General features: G+C 28.9%; 2 protein-coding genes across 2 annotated transcripts; one reads left to right on the top strand and one right to left on the bottom strand.

Annotated features, from left to right (window-relative positions):
- Positions 1-2,805: 2,805 nt before the first annotated feature.
- On the top strand, positions 2,806-12,086 carry LOC145752378 (N-alpha-acetyltransferase 25, NatB auxiliary subunit-like). Its single transcript, XM_082568655.1, has 26 exons — positions 2,806-3,127; positions 3,302-3,387; positions 3,545-3,683; positions 4,153-4,271; positions 4,466-4,540; positions 4,664-4,769; positions 4,890-4,970; positions 5,125-5,236; positions 5,314-5,415; positions 5,594-5,739; positions 5,826-5,956; positions 6,307-6,449; positions 6,601-6,692; positions 6,860-6,949; positions 7,240-7,420; positions 7,626-7,773; positions 8,060-8,163; positions 8,476-8,589; positions 8,875-9,035; positions 9,238-9,406; positions 9,541-9,641; positions 9,756-9,909; positions 10,456-10,597; positions 10,795-10,971; positions 11,389-11,496; positions 11,958-12,086. The coding sequence occupies exons 1-26, from the start codon at positions 3,076-3,078 to the stop codon at positions 11,970-11,972; spliced, it is 3,048 nt and encodes a 1,015-aa protein (XP_082424781.1). The 5' UTR covers positions 2,806-3,075; the 3' UTR covers positions 11,973-12,086.
- A 162-nt stretch (positions 12,087-12,248) lies between these two features.
- LOC145752486 (uncharacterized) lies at positions 12,249-14,865 on the bottom strand. Its single transcript, XM_082568784.1, has 2 exons — positions 14,779-14,865; positions 12,249-14,703 (listed from the first exon to the last, which is right to left on the bottom strand). The coding sequence occupies exon 2, from the start codon at positions 14,636-14,638 to the stop codon at positions 12,377-12,379; it is 2,262 nt and encodes a 753-aa protein (XP_082424910.1). The 5' UTR covers positions 14,639-14,703; positions 14,779-14,865; the 3' UTR covers positions 12,249-12,376.
- Positions 14,866-15,153: the final 288 nt, after the last annotated feature.

Here is a 15,153-nt window from a genome sequence, read left to right as displayed (position 1 = left end):
ACTTTTATGAATATTAATATTTTTGAACAAAATTTTGTAATCACGTATATTGGACCTGTGCAATTTTAACAGATCAATTATTTTTCAATTTAAAATTTTTTATTTTTTTCAAGAAAATTATATGCAATAGCATTGGCCAAAAATATCACGTGACCCAATTAAACCCAGAATAAAAATTTGCTGTAACTTTTGTTTTACTGAAAATTTTTGCAAAATGTTTTATCTTGAATGTTAGTTAGGCCAATGCGCGTCTAATAAAATATAAAATTTTAGGTTTTGAGATTTCATCAATTTTTAATAAAAGTGTCATAACTTTTATGAATATTAATATTTTTGAACAAAATTTTGTAATCACGTATATTGGACCTGTGCAATTTTAACAGATCAATTATTTTTCAATTTAAAATTTTTTATTTTTTTTCAAGAAAATTATATGCAATAGCATTGGCCAAAAATATCACGTGACCCAATTAAACCCAGAATAAAAATTTGCTGTAACTTTTGTTTTACTGAAAATTTTTGCAAAATGTTTTATCTTGAATGTTAGTTAGGCCAATGCGCGTCTAATAAAATATAAAATTTTAGGTTTTGAGATTTCATCAATTTTTAATAAAAGTGTCATAACTTTTATGAATATTAATATTTTTGAACAAAATTTTGTAAACACGTATATTGGACCTGTGCAATTTTAACAGATTAATTATTTTTCAATTTAAAATTTTTTATTTTTTTTCAAGAAAATTATATGCAATAGCATTAGCCAAAAATATCACGTGACCCAATTAAGCTCAGAATAAAAAATTGCTGTAATTTTTGTTTTACTGAAAATTTTTGCAAAATGTTTTATCTTGAATGTTAGTTAGGCCAATGCGCGTCTAATAAAACATAAAATTTTAGGTTTTGAGATTTCATCAATTTTTAATAAAAGTATCATAACTTTTATGAATATTAATATTTTTGAACAAAATTTTGTAAACACGTTTATTGGACCTGTGCAATTTTAACAGAACACTTAGTTTTCGATTAAAAATTTTAAATTTTTTCAAAAATATGTATGCAATATTATTGGCCAAAAATATCACGTGACCCAATTAAACCCAGAATAAAAATTTGCTGTAACTTTGTGTTACTGAAAATTTTTGCGTAATGTTTTATCTTGAATGTTAGTTAGGCCAATGCGCGTCTAATAAATTATAATATTTTAGGTTTTGAGATTTCATTAATTTTTAATAAAAATGTCATAACTTTTATGAATATTAATATTTTCAAATATAAAAATGCACTAGTAACAACATATAGTCGCAAATTACACATAACGTTTATTCTTCTAACAATTTTTTTTTTTTAATTTAACAAAATTTTTTTTCTTAAATGTTCAATCAAATAAATTGACTATTTTTTAATTTAAAACTTTTTGCATTTTTAAGTAAAACTGACATAACTTTTTTATATATTAATATTTTTTAAATATATTTTAAAAATTTGTTAAGTAGACTGCTCCGCTTTTAATGGTATGCTTAAAACTTAATTTGACAATTGTAAATATATTTAATAAATATTTATTACTGAAAAAACTACAGTTTAGTACTGCAGCCCACATATAACTGCAATACAAGATATAAAATAGACAATAAACAAAAAAAGTTGTTGTTATAAAGAAACATGAAAAATACAAAAATACGCTTTAATAGTGTTGGTAAATATTACTAAATGTTTTTAAGCCATACAATTTATTGATAAACAATTCAATGCTTACATGTTTTTTTATAAATTATTATAATGTTTAATAGGTAATTTCATTTTACATTTTAATTAATCTTTTAGACTACTTCTAAAATTTTTTTAGTAAATTTCGCAAATAAATAAATTGTCACCAAATTTTATCTTTTTGAAAAATGGTTCAAAAAGTCTTATAGATTGAACCAGAATTCTGATTTTCAAATAAGAGGTGCTCGTAGCCTACGTCACTTGCCACTGCGGTTGCGCAGCATGTATGTGCACAACACCTTCTTTAAACTAAGACTTTTAAAACATTTGACCTTAATTCTGCTAAAACAATTAAAAAAAATTGATTTAATATTATATATTCAGTTACAATATAGTTATATTATTTTTCCAATTGTAAACTTCTTAAATACCAAACAACTAACAAAAACTTTTCCAAAACGCTTTATCATATACCTATTGGCAAATAAAATTCTAAGAGAAGCGCATTATTCAAGACTTCAAATCTCAACGCCACTCGCTTAATTAAAGATTTTTTAAATTTTCAGGCATAACAACAAACCAACTATGGTACCTTGTAAGAATACGAATTGAAGTTTACTCGGTTTCTTTATCAGTATCTGTATACAGACTTCGGGCTCCTTATCTTTACAACCTCAAGCATAATTCAAGTTTCACGATGCAATGAAAAAAGAAAAAATACAGATAACAGAGACTAAAATTAGTATAAATACAATTTTAAAAACGACTGTTTTTTCATTCCAACATAGAACACAATTGTTTCTCAAGCCTTAAGTTACAATGGACAGTTTTTATAATGTAAATTTACACTGAGGATAAAAAAAATACATGTAAACATACAATATTAAAACACAAAGTTTACCAATAAAATATTTATTTAATTTAGTAAAAAAATATTTCCAATTAAAAAATTGCTTTAATTAATTATCATAACAAATTTCTTAATTACATTGCGTTTCCATGTTTGACCAAGCGTATCGAGCCATATTTCCTATCTAGTATATACAAATTCGCCCACTAATATATAATAACTAAATAACGCGCATTTTAAATCAGGTTTTAGCCAATTTTCAATTAAATTGTTAAACATATCTATATGTTTACAAAGGATAATTTAAAATGTTGATTTTATTAAAAAAAACTAAATATACTACCCATGGTCTATAGTAATTAAAAGAAAATTACGATTAAATAAAGTTTATATTTAACATTTAAAACAACTTGTTAAAATCTCAAAAATTGATCCTAATCTTGCATAAATGCTCAATATTTTTACATTTAAGCTGTTGGGTCGTTTAGTTATCTTTAATACGAAGGAATTAACATAAAATGTCGAATGCTTTAAGTTCAGTAAACGAACGAAGATTACGTCCAATTTACGGTAATTAAAAAACTAATTTTTTAACATTAATTACTAATAAATATTTAAGATATATTATTTAGATATATCTGTAGAAATATTATTATTTATAAAATGCTACTTTAATAAATATATTTACTAACAAGCACCTAATACTAGATATAAACTTTACTATTAAATATATTTATTTTAAAGATCAACTGGATAATGGGAATAATAAAAATGCATTGCATGAAGCTGAAAAAGTATTAAAGAAAAATAAAGACTTAACCGCTGCTAAGGTATAACTAATACAGTAAAAAAATATAAAGAATAAATAATAAAAATATTAACTGTTTAATTAAATACTGTTTTTTAGTTTATAAGCCAACTTTTCATCAATAAAATTGCACTAAATATACTAATGCTATAGAAATACCCTATAATTTTTTTTTATAGGTGTTAAAAGTTATAGCCTTACAAAGACTGGGCAGGGATTTGGATGCTTGCAATGTTTCTAAAGAAGTTATATTAGCATCACCAGTTGATGAAAACTCTCTGCAAGGAATGAGTCTTTATTACAAGGACATCAGCAAGCGTAAATGTTATCTTTTTAATGTAGCACAATTATTGATTGTTGATCCATTTTGTGCATTATCTTTAGGTTAAGTTTTGTATACAGTAGTTAAATGGTGTATATTATACTTGGTTTTACATCGTGAGGTCCCCAGTTTGATCTCCACTGCTCTTATGATGTAGCGCCCTTGAGTAAGGTGTTATAAACGGCATGAACTACTGCTGAGCCAATACTTAATCAGAACCTTGATTATCAGGCAATTATAATCTATAATATTCTAAACTATCAAAGCCAGATTAAGACTGAATCAGGGTAACTGATTCTTGCTCTATATTTAGGTCATGAAGTTGACCATTTCACATTAAGGAAAAATAAATATAAATATAAAAAAAATAAATAAATAAAAATTGAAAGATTTAATTGTACACAATTGATTTTTAATATATATACACAAAAACTTTTCATGAACCCAAGAATTATTTATTTTTAGCCGAACTAATCAGTCCATTGTACGAAGCTGCTGTAAAACAATGTCCAAATAACGAGGAATTTTTGACTCATTTATTTATGTCTTATGTTCGGCAAGAAGATTTCCCAAAAATGCAAAAGGTTAAAAGTTTAATGAAAACTAAATCGCAAATGTTGGTTTTGTAGAAAATTATAAACATATCAGTGATATAATTAAAAAACTGTTGTTTTATCAAAATTTTAATTATTTTATTACTTATTTCTATTTTTGGCCCCTTGAATTTATGTTTGTTAAAAAGTAATTTTTATATTTTATAGGTTTATTTTTTTTACAGGTTGCTCTTTCTTTATACAAACAATTTCCCAAAAATCCATATTTATTTTGGGGAATAATGTCCATTGTACTGCAGGTAACAAGTATTTACTAAATTGTGACTTTATTAAAAAATGTGTGGTTTAAAACATGCCATATACATTTTTACACATAGTTTTATATTATATTAAACATATAAAATTATTTATTAATTTTTCAGGCACAATTTTCTGATAATGAGAATCTAGGTAATGGAATGTTTTTAAAACTGGCCGAAAAAATGATTGAAAAACATATTCAAAATTCTAACATAGAGGCTGAAGCAGGTATAATAACATATCTGAAAAATTAAAGACTTAATCTCCACAACTATACTGCCTAAGTTAAATATTAAGAAATTTGGCATAATTTTATGTAAATTTTTTTCACATATGTTTATATTACAGAGGTGAGGTTGTATTTATTGGTTTTAACTTTGCTGAAGAAACACGACAAATCAATGGAAGTTATAACAGGAGATCTGGGGAGTAAGTTTCTGTTTTTAATATCTATTTATCCTCAATATGGGAAGGCCATCTTCACAACCAAACATAGAGTAACATTTTCTACCCCAACCCAGTCTCAAGTTGACATTAGTGGTTTGGAATGACTTAATATAGAATTTAAACTTATTTTTTTTAGAGAAATTGTCCCCAGAAATTGAAGGAATACCATCCAAGCTTTTATCAACATTAGAGCATCAGTGTAAATGGGATAAAGTTAATATTGAGTACATTAAGCTGCTAAAAGCTAGGTAAAATGTCGCCTTTATTAAATATATATATAACACTAGTCAAAAATTTTTTTTTGAATTAAAAAATTGTTTTTTAGTCCCGATGTATGGAATTACAGTCTCGGTTACCTAAATTCTTTGTTTCACCTAATAGAGGACAAATGTACTCCACAAACTTTTGAAAATGGAGATAGTAACAGGCAAGTGTTTATATCTAAATTGGTAAAATTCTAGGCATATAAAAAAATCTTTTTCAAAGTTTTAAAAAGTAAAATGGTAATAATGCGGTCTTCTTAAATCAAGAATAAATTAATAAATAAAATTGGCTATTTTATATTTGTTACTTAAACTAATTTTTTATTTTTTTTTGTTTTTTAGTTTGGGTTATCCACATATTAATATTGAACAGGCTTCAGAATTTATAACAGAACTGGTGGATTTAGAAAACAAAAAACAAATTAAAAAAAGAGGACCTTACTTATTAAGACTTCAGTTCATAAAAGAAGTCAACGAAAAACTGCAAGGTCAGCAATATTTTTTTAAAAAAATTAAAAAAAAAAATTTTTTTATGTCAGCTGAATAAATATTTTATTTTTTATTCCATTTTTAGAAAACGTCGACAATCTAGGATCTATAAAACAACTGTTACTGGAATATAGTCTAAACTTTTCATCCAAACCATGCTGTTTTCTGGACCTTAGAAGTTATTTTGGCCTTTTAAAAGAAGAAGAAATTACTGAGGTAAAATAAATTCTGGCAGTGTGGTGTAGTGGTAAGAACACTTGCTCACCACACATGAGGTCGTGGGTTTAATTCCCACTGTCCTCATGCTGTAGCGCCCTTAAGTAAGGCGCTATAAACGGTATGAACTCCTGCTGAGCCAGCACTTAATTATAATCTATATAATATCCCAAACTGCCACAGGCAACTGGGTCAGAGTAACTGATGTTACTCTATGTTTAAGTCGCGCATTCAACCTTTCCTACATCGAGGATAAAGATATATACAAAAAAAAATTATTAAACTACAAAGTCAGCCTTCTTATATCGACAGAAACTTACAATTTAATATTTAAAAATTTGTTGTTACAGTTTCTATGTGACCTGAATAAGCAACAAGCCTCGTTCAGTTCCACTGAAATAAACGGAGAATGTAAAGATGACAAAAAAACTGAAATTAATCGAAAAAAGGAAAAAGAAATTCAAAGACATATTTTTGTCCTGAAAGTATCGAGGTATTATATTAGGGGTAACGCCTCATTTTACCCCCTAACCTGCCTAAATATGTCTACCAGTCAACCTGCCCAAAAAGCTAATGTACCCCTTTTCTTAAAAATCTTTGCCATGGGTCGATTGTATTATTTTTAATAAAAATTAATTTTTTAGGTACCTAGGAGCGCACGAAAAATTAAATATCGAGGAAAAATTAGAACTTATTCAAGAATGTTTGGATTGCCATATTAAAGGAGTTGGCTACAGTAAGTATTTAATTATACAACAAATAAAAACACAATTAAAACTGTATAAGTTGATTTAACAGAACTTTAATACTCTTTACCAATATCACAAAAAAAAACATTTTTTATCATACCCTTATCAACATAATATACTTTTATATATTTATCACAAATATTGTTATTTTTAGGTAAAGACCGTCCCTCAACTGATAACTGCACAGTTGATTATTATGCAATTGCGTCCGCACACTTGCTACTAGACATATACAACACTACAAGTAAGTGACTAAATTTTAAGAATAACACTTAGTCACTAACATAATGAAAGGACAAATACTTTCTAGACTAAATGTGGTAATAAAATTGCTAGGTTGTAAAGTTTTTAATTTTTATTGCCTCAAAAATATCATTAGTTTTTTTTTTTTTTAAAAACTAATATAAATGTTACCAATATCACAACAATATTAAAAACAAAATTTTTTTTTCACCCAAAATATTAAAAATATTTTTGATAATTACATTTTAAACTACTAGACTACCAAATTAAAAAAAAAACTTTATTTTTAAGGTGACATAGCTGCAATTTGGAGAGCAATATTTATACTGAAAGTTGCCTTACAACACAGCCAATATAATTATGAGATAAAGTTTATGTTGATTCAGTTCTACTGCAAGATTGGATCTTTTATGCCTTGTGCTGATATTTATGATTCAATGGAAATAAAACATGTACAACAGGATACGTTGGGGTGGATATTAAATTAAAAATTAGTTTAAATTTTGATCTTAAACTGCTAGAATTGTAACTTAAAACTTTAAAATATGTGTTTAATTGCAAATTTACAATTTTTAAAAACTTTTGCATTGTGTGTTAGCATCGGGAATCAAACCCGGAACCCATAGTCCAATAACCTTGATAATTAAAAAAATTAATCTACTTTACAACTTTTTAAGATACACTGTTTGCCGGCATGTAGCCAGCCTTGGATTTTTTCATCTAGCTTCCCAAGTATTTCAGTTATCGAGAGCTTATTACATTAATAACAACAAGGAATCGAATGAATGTTTGATATCATGCTTTAGAAACGGGACTTTTTCAAAGGCAAAAAAAATATTTTCAATTTTTTTTTCTATGTTAAAATTCCTTTTACACTTTATGTATATATCTTTATCCTTGATGTGAGAAGGTCAAATGTGAGACCTAAACATAGAGTAACAACTGTTACCCCAACCCAGTCTCGCCTTACTCAAGGGCGATACAGCATGAGAGCAGTGGGGATTAAACCCACGAACTTATGTGGTGTAGCAAGTGTTCTTACCACTACACCATGCTGTCGGTACAAGTTTAATAATATTTTTGTCTTATTATTTAAAAAAATTTGCTTTAGGTATATGAGTTTATCGAGTATAGAAGATTGGTTAACAACTCATTACATGCTGCCCTAACTAGAACTGAGCATGTTATTATGGATATTTTTACGCAGGGAAAAATGTAAGGTTAACTTAATTTGTAATTCAAATTATCATTAATATAAGAAGGCCAATTTTGCAACCTTATCACATAGAAACTTATATTGCAACAACCTAGTTTTAAGTTGACATTACTAATTTAAAATTTTTTTTTTTTGTATATTTTTTTATCCTCGATGTGGGAAGGTTGAATGTGCGACCTAAACATAGAGGAGTAACATTTGTTACCCCGTCCCAGTCTCGAGTTGCCTGTGGCAGTTTGGGATATTATAGAGACTACAATTAGTAACAATAACATTAAACTTAGTTTATTAAATAAATTATTAATTTTTAGTGATCAGCCAATTGCCACTCTCTTGAGAACTGTTGATCTAACCTCTATTGATTTCGACAAATTATCGGACACAAGAGATTTTAACTTGATTAGTGACATTAATATCCCTTGCAAGTAAGTATAATGTGAATTGTAATGATACAAACTAATTGTTGTAATATGGTCGCAACTCTTTACTTATATTTGCCTGTGGTAATTAACCCATGCACTACAAATGGCAGTTTTTTTTATTTTGTAGGCCTATAAATTGGGCATAAATATACATTGTCTGCTTAGGTACATTATATACAAATTACGTTTAGTAGGTATATAATCTTGGGTTTAATTCCTACTGCTACCATGTCAAAAGTATCTTAGTACCTAGTTGTGAAGATGTTACTATCTGTATGTTTTTTTTAGGAGAATTACAGAAGAAATAATTGCTGAAAACTTCGGTTGTGAAAAATCTTGGTTGAAGTTCCGTAAACTTCTTTTAAGAAGTTTGCATTCAGTTTTATCTGCATTGGAAAGTGGTGGGAATGAAAATAACATGCAAAATGGAAATGAAAATAAGGAAAAGGGTAATATATATATTAATTTATGTGTATACACTAACTTTTGCTACCCAAATCCAATCTGTTTTTTTAAGGGTAACAAAATGAAAATTTAAAATCTTAAATTTTTATAAAAGACTAGGTTGGGTTCATCAAATTTAACTCTAAAATAAGGCCGTGACGCTGGCCTTAAAACTTCTTTAAAAATTACCAAATTCTTATTTTTTAGATACAGAATCTCTTGACCATTTCATTAGTGAGTTAGAAATATTAAATGAGCAAACACGATCAAATAATGCAACCGAATCTTCTTTATTTTTGCTCCACCATCCACAACCTACTAGAATGTCTTTATGTAATGAAGCCAATTATATGACAACCATTATTCTGCTTATGAAGTATGTATATTTGTGTAAAGTTAAAATTATTTTTTAGATTTTTAAAACTAATTTTTTATTTTAATTTGCAAAATCTTTAAATTTTTGTTGCAATTGACAGTGATCATATATTAAAAATATTTTATTTTGTATAGATATTCAAGAAGTCTACTTAAGCTAAAGGAACCAAATAATGAGATCAAAAATGAAATTTCTTTGGAAGAAAACCTTAAAAAAATTGTAGAGAACATCAAAGGTAATAAATACATTTTTTCTCCTTTAAAAACCATCTAAGAATGCGTTGTTTTAATAGGTTAAGAGTTCTATAAAACCATACAAAACACACACTCATAAAAATCACATTTTTTAGAATTTGTGTCAAGTTGCAACGAAGGCATTTTATCAACTACCAAACCAGAAAGCAAAATAGAGGAATCACTTTCAGAAATGAAAAGTGAATTTGCACCGTTGTCGTGCCCTATTTCCGAGTCTTTCTTACAACTGAATCACCAAGTTATTGAAAGGTGAAAAATTCAAGTTTTGGAAGAAAAAATTGCAATTGCTAATTGCAAATCTTATAGTGCACTAACATATGTAAGCAGTGGGAATCAAACCCAGGGCCTCATTCTTTTAAAAACAGTGGGGATGTTATAATAATTGCAACATTTATTGTCGTATTTATTTATCCTTGATATGGAAAGATTGACTTCATGACCCAAATATAGAGTAACTTCAGTTACCCAACCCAGTCTCAAGTTGAGACCTAATGCTAGATCTTACTTGCTTTTTTTTGTATATATCTTTATCTTCGATGTGGGAAAGTCGAATGCGCGACTTAAACATACAGTAACATCAGTTACTCCGACCCAGTCTCGGGTTGCCTGTGGCAGTTTGAGATATTATATGGATTATAATTGCCCCTTATTCAAGGGCGCTACAGCATGAGCGCAGTGGAGATTGAACCCACGTCTTCATGTGTGGTGTAGCAAGTGTTCTTACCACTACGCCACGCTGCCAGTACTTATATTATATATACTGTTTTACATCTGAAAATGTTTTTGTTTTTACAGGCTCGTCTTATCCACAGAAATGTTTAGCATCTGTGTTCTGATAGTTACAAGTTTACAGAAAGTTGTCAACGAAGTACGTGTTAATTTACAACGCAAACGAAGAAGGAAAAAACAAGGAAAACAACAAACTAATGAAGCTCTGGTAAATATTAAAACTTCTCGTTGTCTGGGTAAAAAATTACCCCCACATTTTGTTTCTATTTTTAATAAAGCATCACATGACTTTAAAACTAATAAACAGGCATTATAACCAGTTTGATAATATTGATATTATCACAATATTAGAAATTCAGAATACAAAATTTAATTTTTAAAAAACGATTTTTTTTTAATTTTTAGCCAACTTGGATTGGAGGCTACAAAGAATCGATCAAAGAATTTCTAGAGTTAGGTGAAAATATTAAGCAGGGAATTACCAATGTTCAATCAGATGTTGATACAATCAAGTTGGCAATTAAAGACATTTCTCTGAAAGATAACTCGGATGAATCTAACAAGGAGTCAGGCACAGAGAAGGTAAAATTTAAGTTTTTGTTTTTCATTTAATTTTTTCCAAATTTATTTTTTCGGTGTGGAAAGGTTAACTTTACGACTTAAACATAGAGTAACATCAGTTACCCTGACCCAGTCTCAAGTTGCCTGTGGCAGTTTAGGATAATATAGATTATAATTGCCTGATAATTATGCTGCTGATTAAGTGCTGTCTCAGCAGGAGTTTATACAGTTTATATCGCCTTACTTGGGGGCGCTACAGCATAGAAGCAGTGGGTACCAAACCCAGGACCTCATATTGTTAAGCCAAGTGTTCAGATCACGACACCACAATGTTTTGGTTACTTGTAGGGGGGGTATAGTTATTACTGCTTTTAGCTCTGTACATTAGGTCTTCATGAACCTTATTATACTAATTGGTTTGAATTGTTTTGGGTACAGGATAACTTTAAACAGTTGAATAAAGTAAAAGATTCCGTCTGTGAGAGTTACAAAGTTTCTTGCAAGCAAATTATGGCCATTGTTGAAGGAAGGATTAAAAATATAAAGGTTAATGATTTGTATCTTGATTTAAAACATGTCATAAATATTATTGTAATAACTAACTTTTTGGTCTTAAGTTTTGGAACTGTATATACTTTACTATGAAATCATATACAAAAATCTAATGCCGGGAGGGTGGGGTAGTGGTAAGAACACATGCTACACCACACATAAGGTCGTGGGTTCAATCCCCACTGATCTCATGCTGTATCGCCCTTGAGTAAGGCACTATAAACGGTATGAACTCCTGCTCAGCCAGCACTTAATCAGCAGCGTAATTATCGGGCAACACAGGCAACTTGAGTCTGGGTCGGAGTAACTGATGTTACTCTGTGTTTAAGTCGCGCATTCGACTTTTTCACACCACGATAAAGATATATACAAAAAAATGACAATGAGATGTTTTTAAGCCATTAAATTTTAAGTAAAAATTATTTAAAAAAACTAATTTAAAATTTGTTTTTTAGGAGTTGAAGCAATGAATCCAACTTCAAAAGATCAAGAAATGATTTAAGTTCCAAAAACAGAATATTATTAGTTTTATAATTGATTGCAATTAAGTTATTGTCAATTAAATATAATTTTGAATCAAAAAATTTTGTGTTTTTTTCTGAACGTTTTGTTATATTATTCTAAAGAAATATTTTAGGTGAACGAGGTTATAAATATAGAAGGAATAATGTTTATACAATTATTATATTCAAGTCTTTAGGTTTAAAGTTATTTCAAAACTTAGGTTCATATGAATTATAAAGCAATTTATATTTAAATAGTTTATTAAAAAAATAACTATAACTTCAAAAAATATAGAAAACAAATACTTTAAAAACAATAACAGTAAGAATGCTTATAAATTAAAAACATAAACTTTAAAGTTTATTAATAATTATCTTTTTAATGCTATAATATGTTCGGCATCCCATAGAAAGTATAAAGATTTTTTATGTAAAACCGGTTGATTGTTCAACACATAGACACTACTTTTCCTATTCAGGTACTTCTTGGGGACGGAATTACCCACCCTTAATAGTTGCGCTAGTTTGGTAATACGTTCTACATCAACTTTTGCATTGTCTTTGTTACAATGAAACAAAGGGGAAGCACCTATGACCTCATAACGCCCTGTCTGCAGTTGCCACGACAAAAAAAATTGAAATTTTAAGAAGTTATTCTCGGTGTTTTTCGAGTTAGAATTTAGGTAGTGTTTTAAATGCTTGGTTTTGATACATGATAAGGATAAGATGGCTGATATAACAAGAATAACTGAGTATGTGCTAGGACATGTGTCGATAATTTGAACAGCATAGTCGATCAAATACCCAAACTTGTAGGTTTTGTAACATCTCGTTCGTAACACATCGAAAATTACATGCTCAATATCAAGGACTAAATGCTGGCTGTATGCACTTCCAAATTTGTACTTTTCTGGTTTCAAAGGGCCAAGTGGAAGTTTATTGGCCCCAAATATAGTTAGGGGGCCGCTAAAATTGGCATTATTTGAAGATTCTTGATCTTGTATTGTTCTTACTGGTCCATAAATGGTTTCGGTAAACGATACAATACCGTCTGAGCCACGGTTTTGTGAGTTTGTGCTACCTGGACAGTGTATACTACTTCCACTTTCACTTGCCGAAGGACTCGGTGTTTTCATGAAATATTCCATAAATGTTTCTTTTTTGTCAACACTGGATTGAAATTTTAACAATTTCGAAATCGGTTTTTGAAAATTTTGAGTCACCTTTGGTTTTGGTAGTCCATCATCTGAAATCAAGTTTTTATTGTTTTCAGAATCACGATATTCTAAACCACAGTAGCCACATCTATTTCTAAGCAATTTGAGTTTCGATTTTTTTTCATTAACAACATTTTGGTACTTCGAAGCTCTGTTATTAGTTTGGTTATTTTTAGGTGACAATGGCATTACATAAGAATCTGAATTATTAACAGAAGAGGTATTAACATTAACATGCTCAGCACACTTATCAGTTGAACTAAATTTGCAACAACAGTTTTCATTACTCGGCAAATTATTTTTATTTTTAGAATTTTGATTACAATTTGACCCTGATAGACTGATGGTTTTATGACCAAAATCCAAGTAGGGATCGCTATTATTTTGCTCATGTGAACTATGGTTCACATCATCAGACTTGCAACTACAATAACTTTCAACAGATAGATTGTGATTTTCAGTAACGTCGTTAGTAGGTGTTGCACTAGACCAAGAATTTATAGAACTGGTGTCCATATCCCAAGTTGAAGATATATCACTTTCTGTTTGAGTGGATAATAAGAAATTATCTACAGGTAATGGCAAGGCGTTAATAAGCTCAGAGCGATATAAAAGTAACTCGTGATTTATTGCAAAATCTTCTTCTTCCTTATTTTTGAGCAAACACTCCGGTTTATCCTCAAAAGGAGCTCGCTTAATTGAACTCAACGGTAAAAATGACGTCGATTTATCATCTGGCAAAAGTCCTATACTTGTAACACTAATAGAATAGCCCATGTTCATAATAACAAGATTATTGATGTTAAACCCATGCAAAATATTATAAATTTTTGGTGAGGGATCTAGATTGTATTTTAAATGCGCTGAGAACCCATGTTTAAGACATAAAGTAGCATCAACTTCTCCTTCTTTAGGAACACAATCTACACACTTTGATGTTGAAGGTACACTACAAATCGTTACAAATGCTGTTTTTAATGAAGCCGCAAGACCGTAAATAATTACTTGTGATTTTTCAGTTGGCCATTCTACATAATGCAGTGCCAAATCGTTTCCAGAAATCTCCTCGTTTTCAAAAAGTCGAACCGTTTTAACTTTAACCATTTTATTTTGCAGGTTAAACAGCCACCAATGAAGATGGTATACTTCAGATGGTACTGGTACTGATAGTGCAATAAAAGGGGCATAATTTTTGGTGTATGATATTACAAATACACCATCACTACTGAAGCCTAAAAAAACATGGGGTTCATGTAAAAGATATCTAACATTTCCAACAATATCACGTAAAGAATACGCGAGTCTAGATGGTACATTTCCAGGAAATATCTTTGAACTGGTTGCTAGTTTTCCATATTTTTTGCATCTTAAAGTACCATGAAGTTCTCTTCTTCTAAGTTGGTTTACTACAGACATTTGGGCGCTTATGATTTTAAAAATATGGAAATTTATTGGCGATAAAAGAAGACCATTGCATCCGTCTTTAAAACATTTTTAAGAACTAATTAGCAACTGTAAATAGTCAAATTATATATTATATATAAATATTTACTTACCATAGCATGGAGTTATCCAGATTTAAGTCTAAATTCTTATAAATTCATTGAAACTAAAAATTTGAAAAAACTTTTATTTACATTTTGTCAAAATAAAAAGCGCAGTGCGAGCTGTGTATTCTATTGAGGCGAAACTAATTTCCTATCCACGCTAGGTCTATTATTTTTTGTTTATCCTCGATGTGGGAGAACAATTTTTTATCTTAAAATATAAAATTTATGTTTTATTTAAAAATATTTTTATCAGATTCAAATATCAGTGACCATATTTTCTTAATTACCTAGTTTATTGGTTTTAAACTCAACAGGAACACTTCAATTTTGGAAGCAGTGGTAATCCAACTCTAGACCTCATGCAATAAATCCAAGTGCCTT

The sequence above is a fragment of the Corella eumyota genome, chromosome 5 (genome assembly GCF_963082875.1).
Source record: "Corella eumyota chromosome 5, kaCorEumy4.1, whole genome shotgun sequence".
Lineage (NCBI taxonomy): Eukaryota > Metazoa > Chordata > Ascidiacea > Phlebobranchia > Corellidae > Corella > Corella eumyota.
This window is presented reverse-complemented; position numbering and strand designations above follow the sequence as displayed.

Excerpts from the sequence above, each read along its gene's own strand:
- LOC145752378 (XM_082568655.1), top strand. The coding sequence starts at position 3,076 with ATGTCGAATGCTTTAAGTTCAGTAAACGAACGAAGATTACGTCCAATT. Across the intron at positions 4,770-4,889 it reads TAACATAGAGGCTGAAGCAG|AGGTGAGGTTGTATTTATTG; the intron begins GTATAATAACAT and ends TTTATATTACAG. Across the intron at positions 9,036-9,237 it reads AAATGAAAATAAGGAAAAGG|ATACAGAATCTCTTGACCAT; the intron begins GTAATATATATA and ends CTTATTTTTTAG.
- LOC145752486 (XM_082568784.1), bottom strand. The coding sequence starts at position 14,638 with ATGTCTGTAGTAAACCAACTTAGAAGAAGAGAACTTCATGGTACTTTA.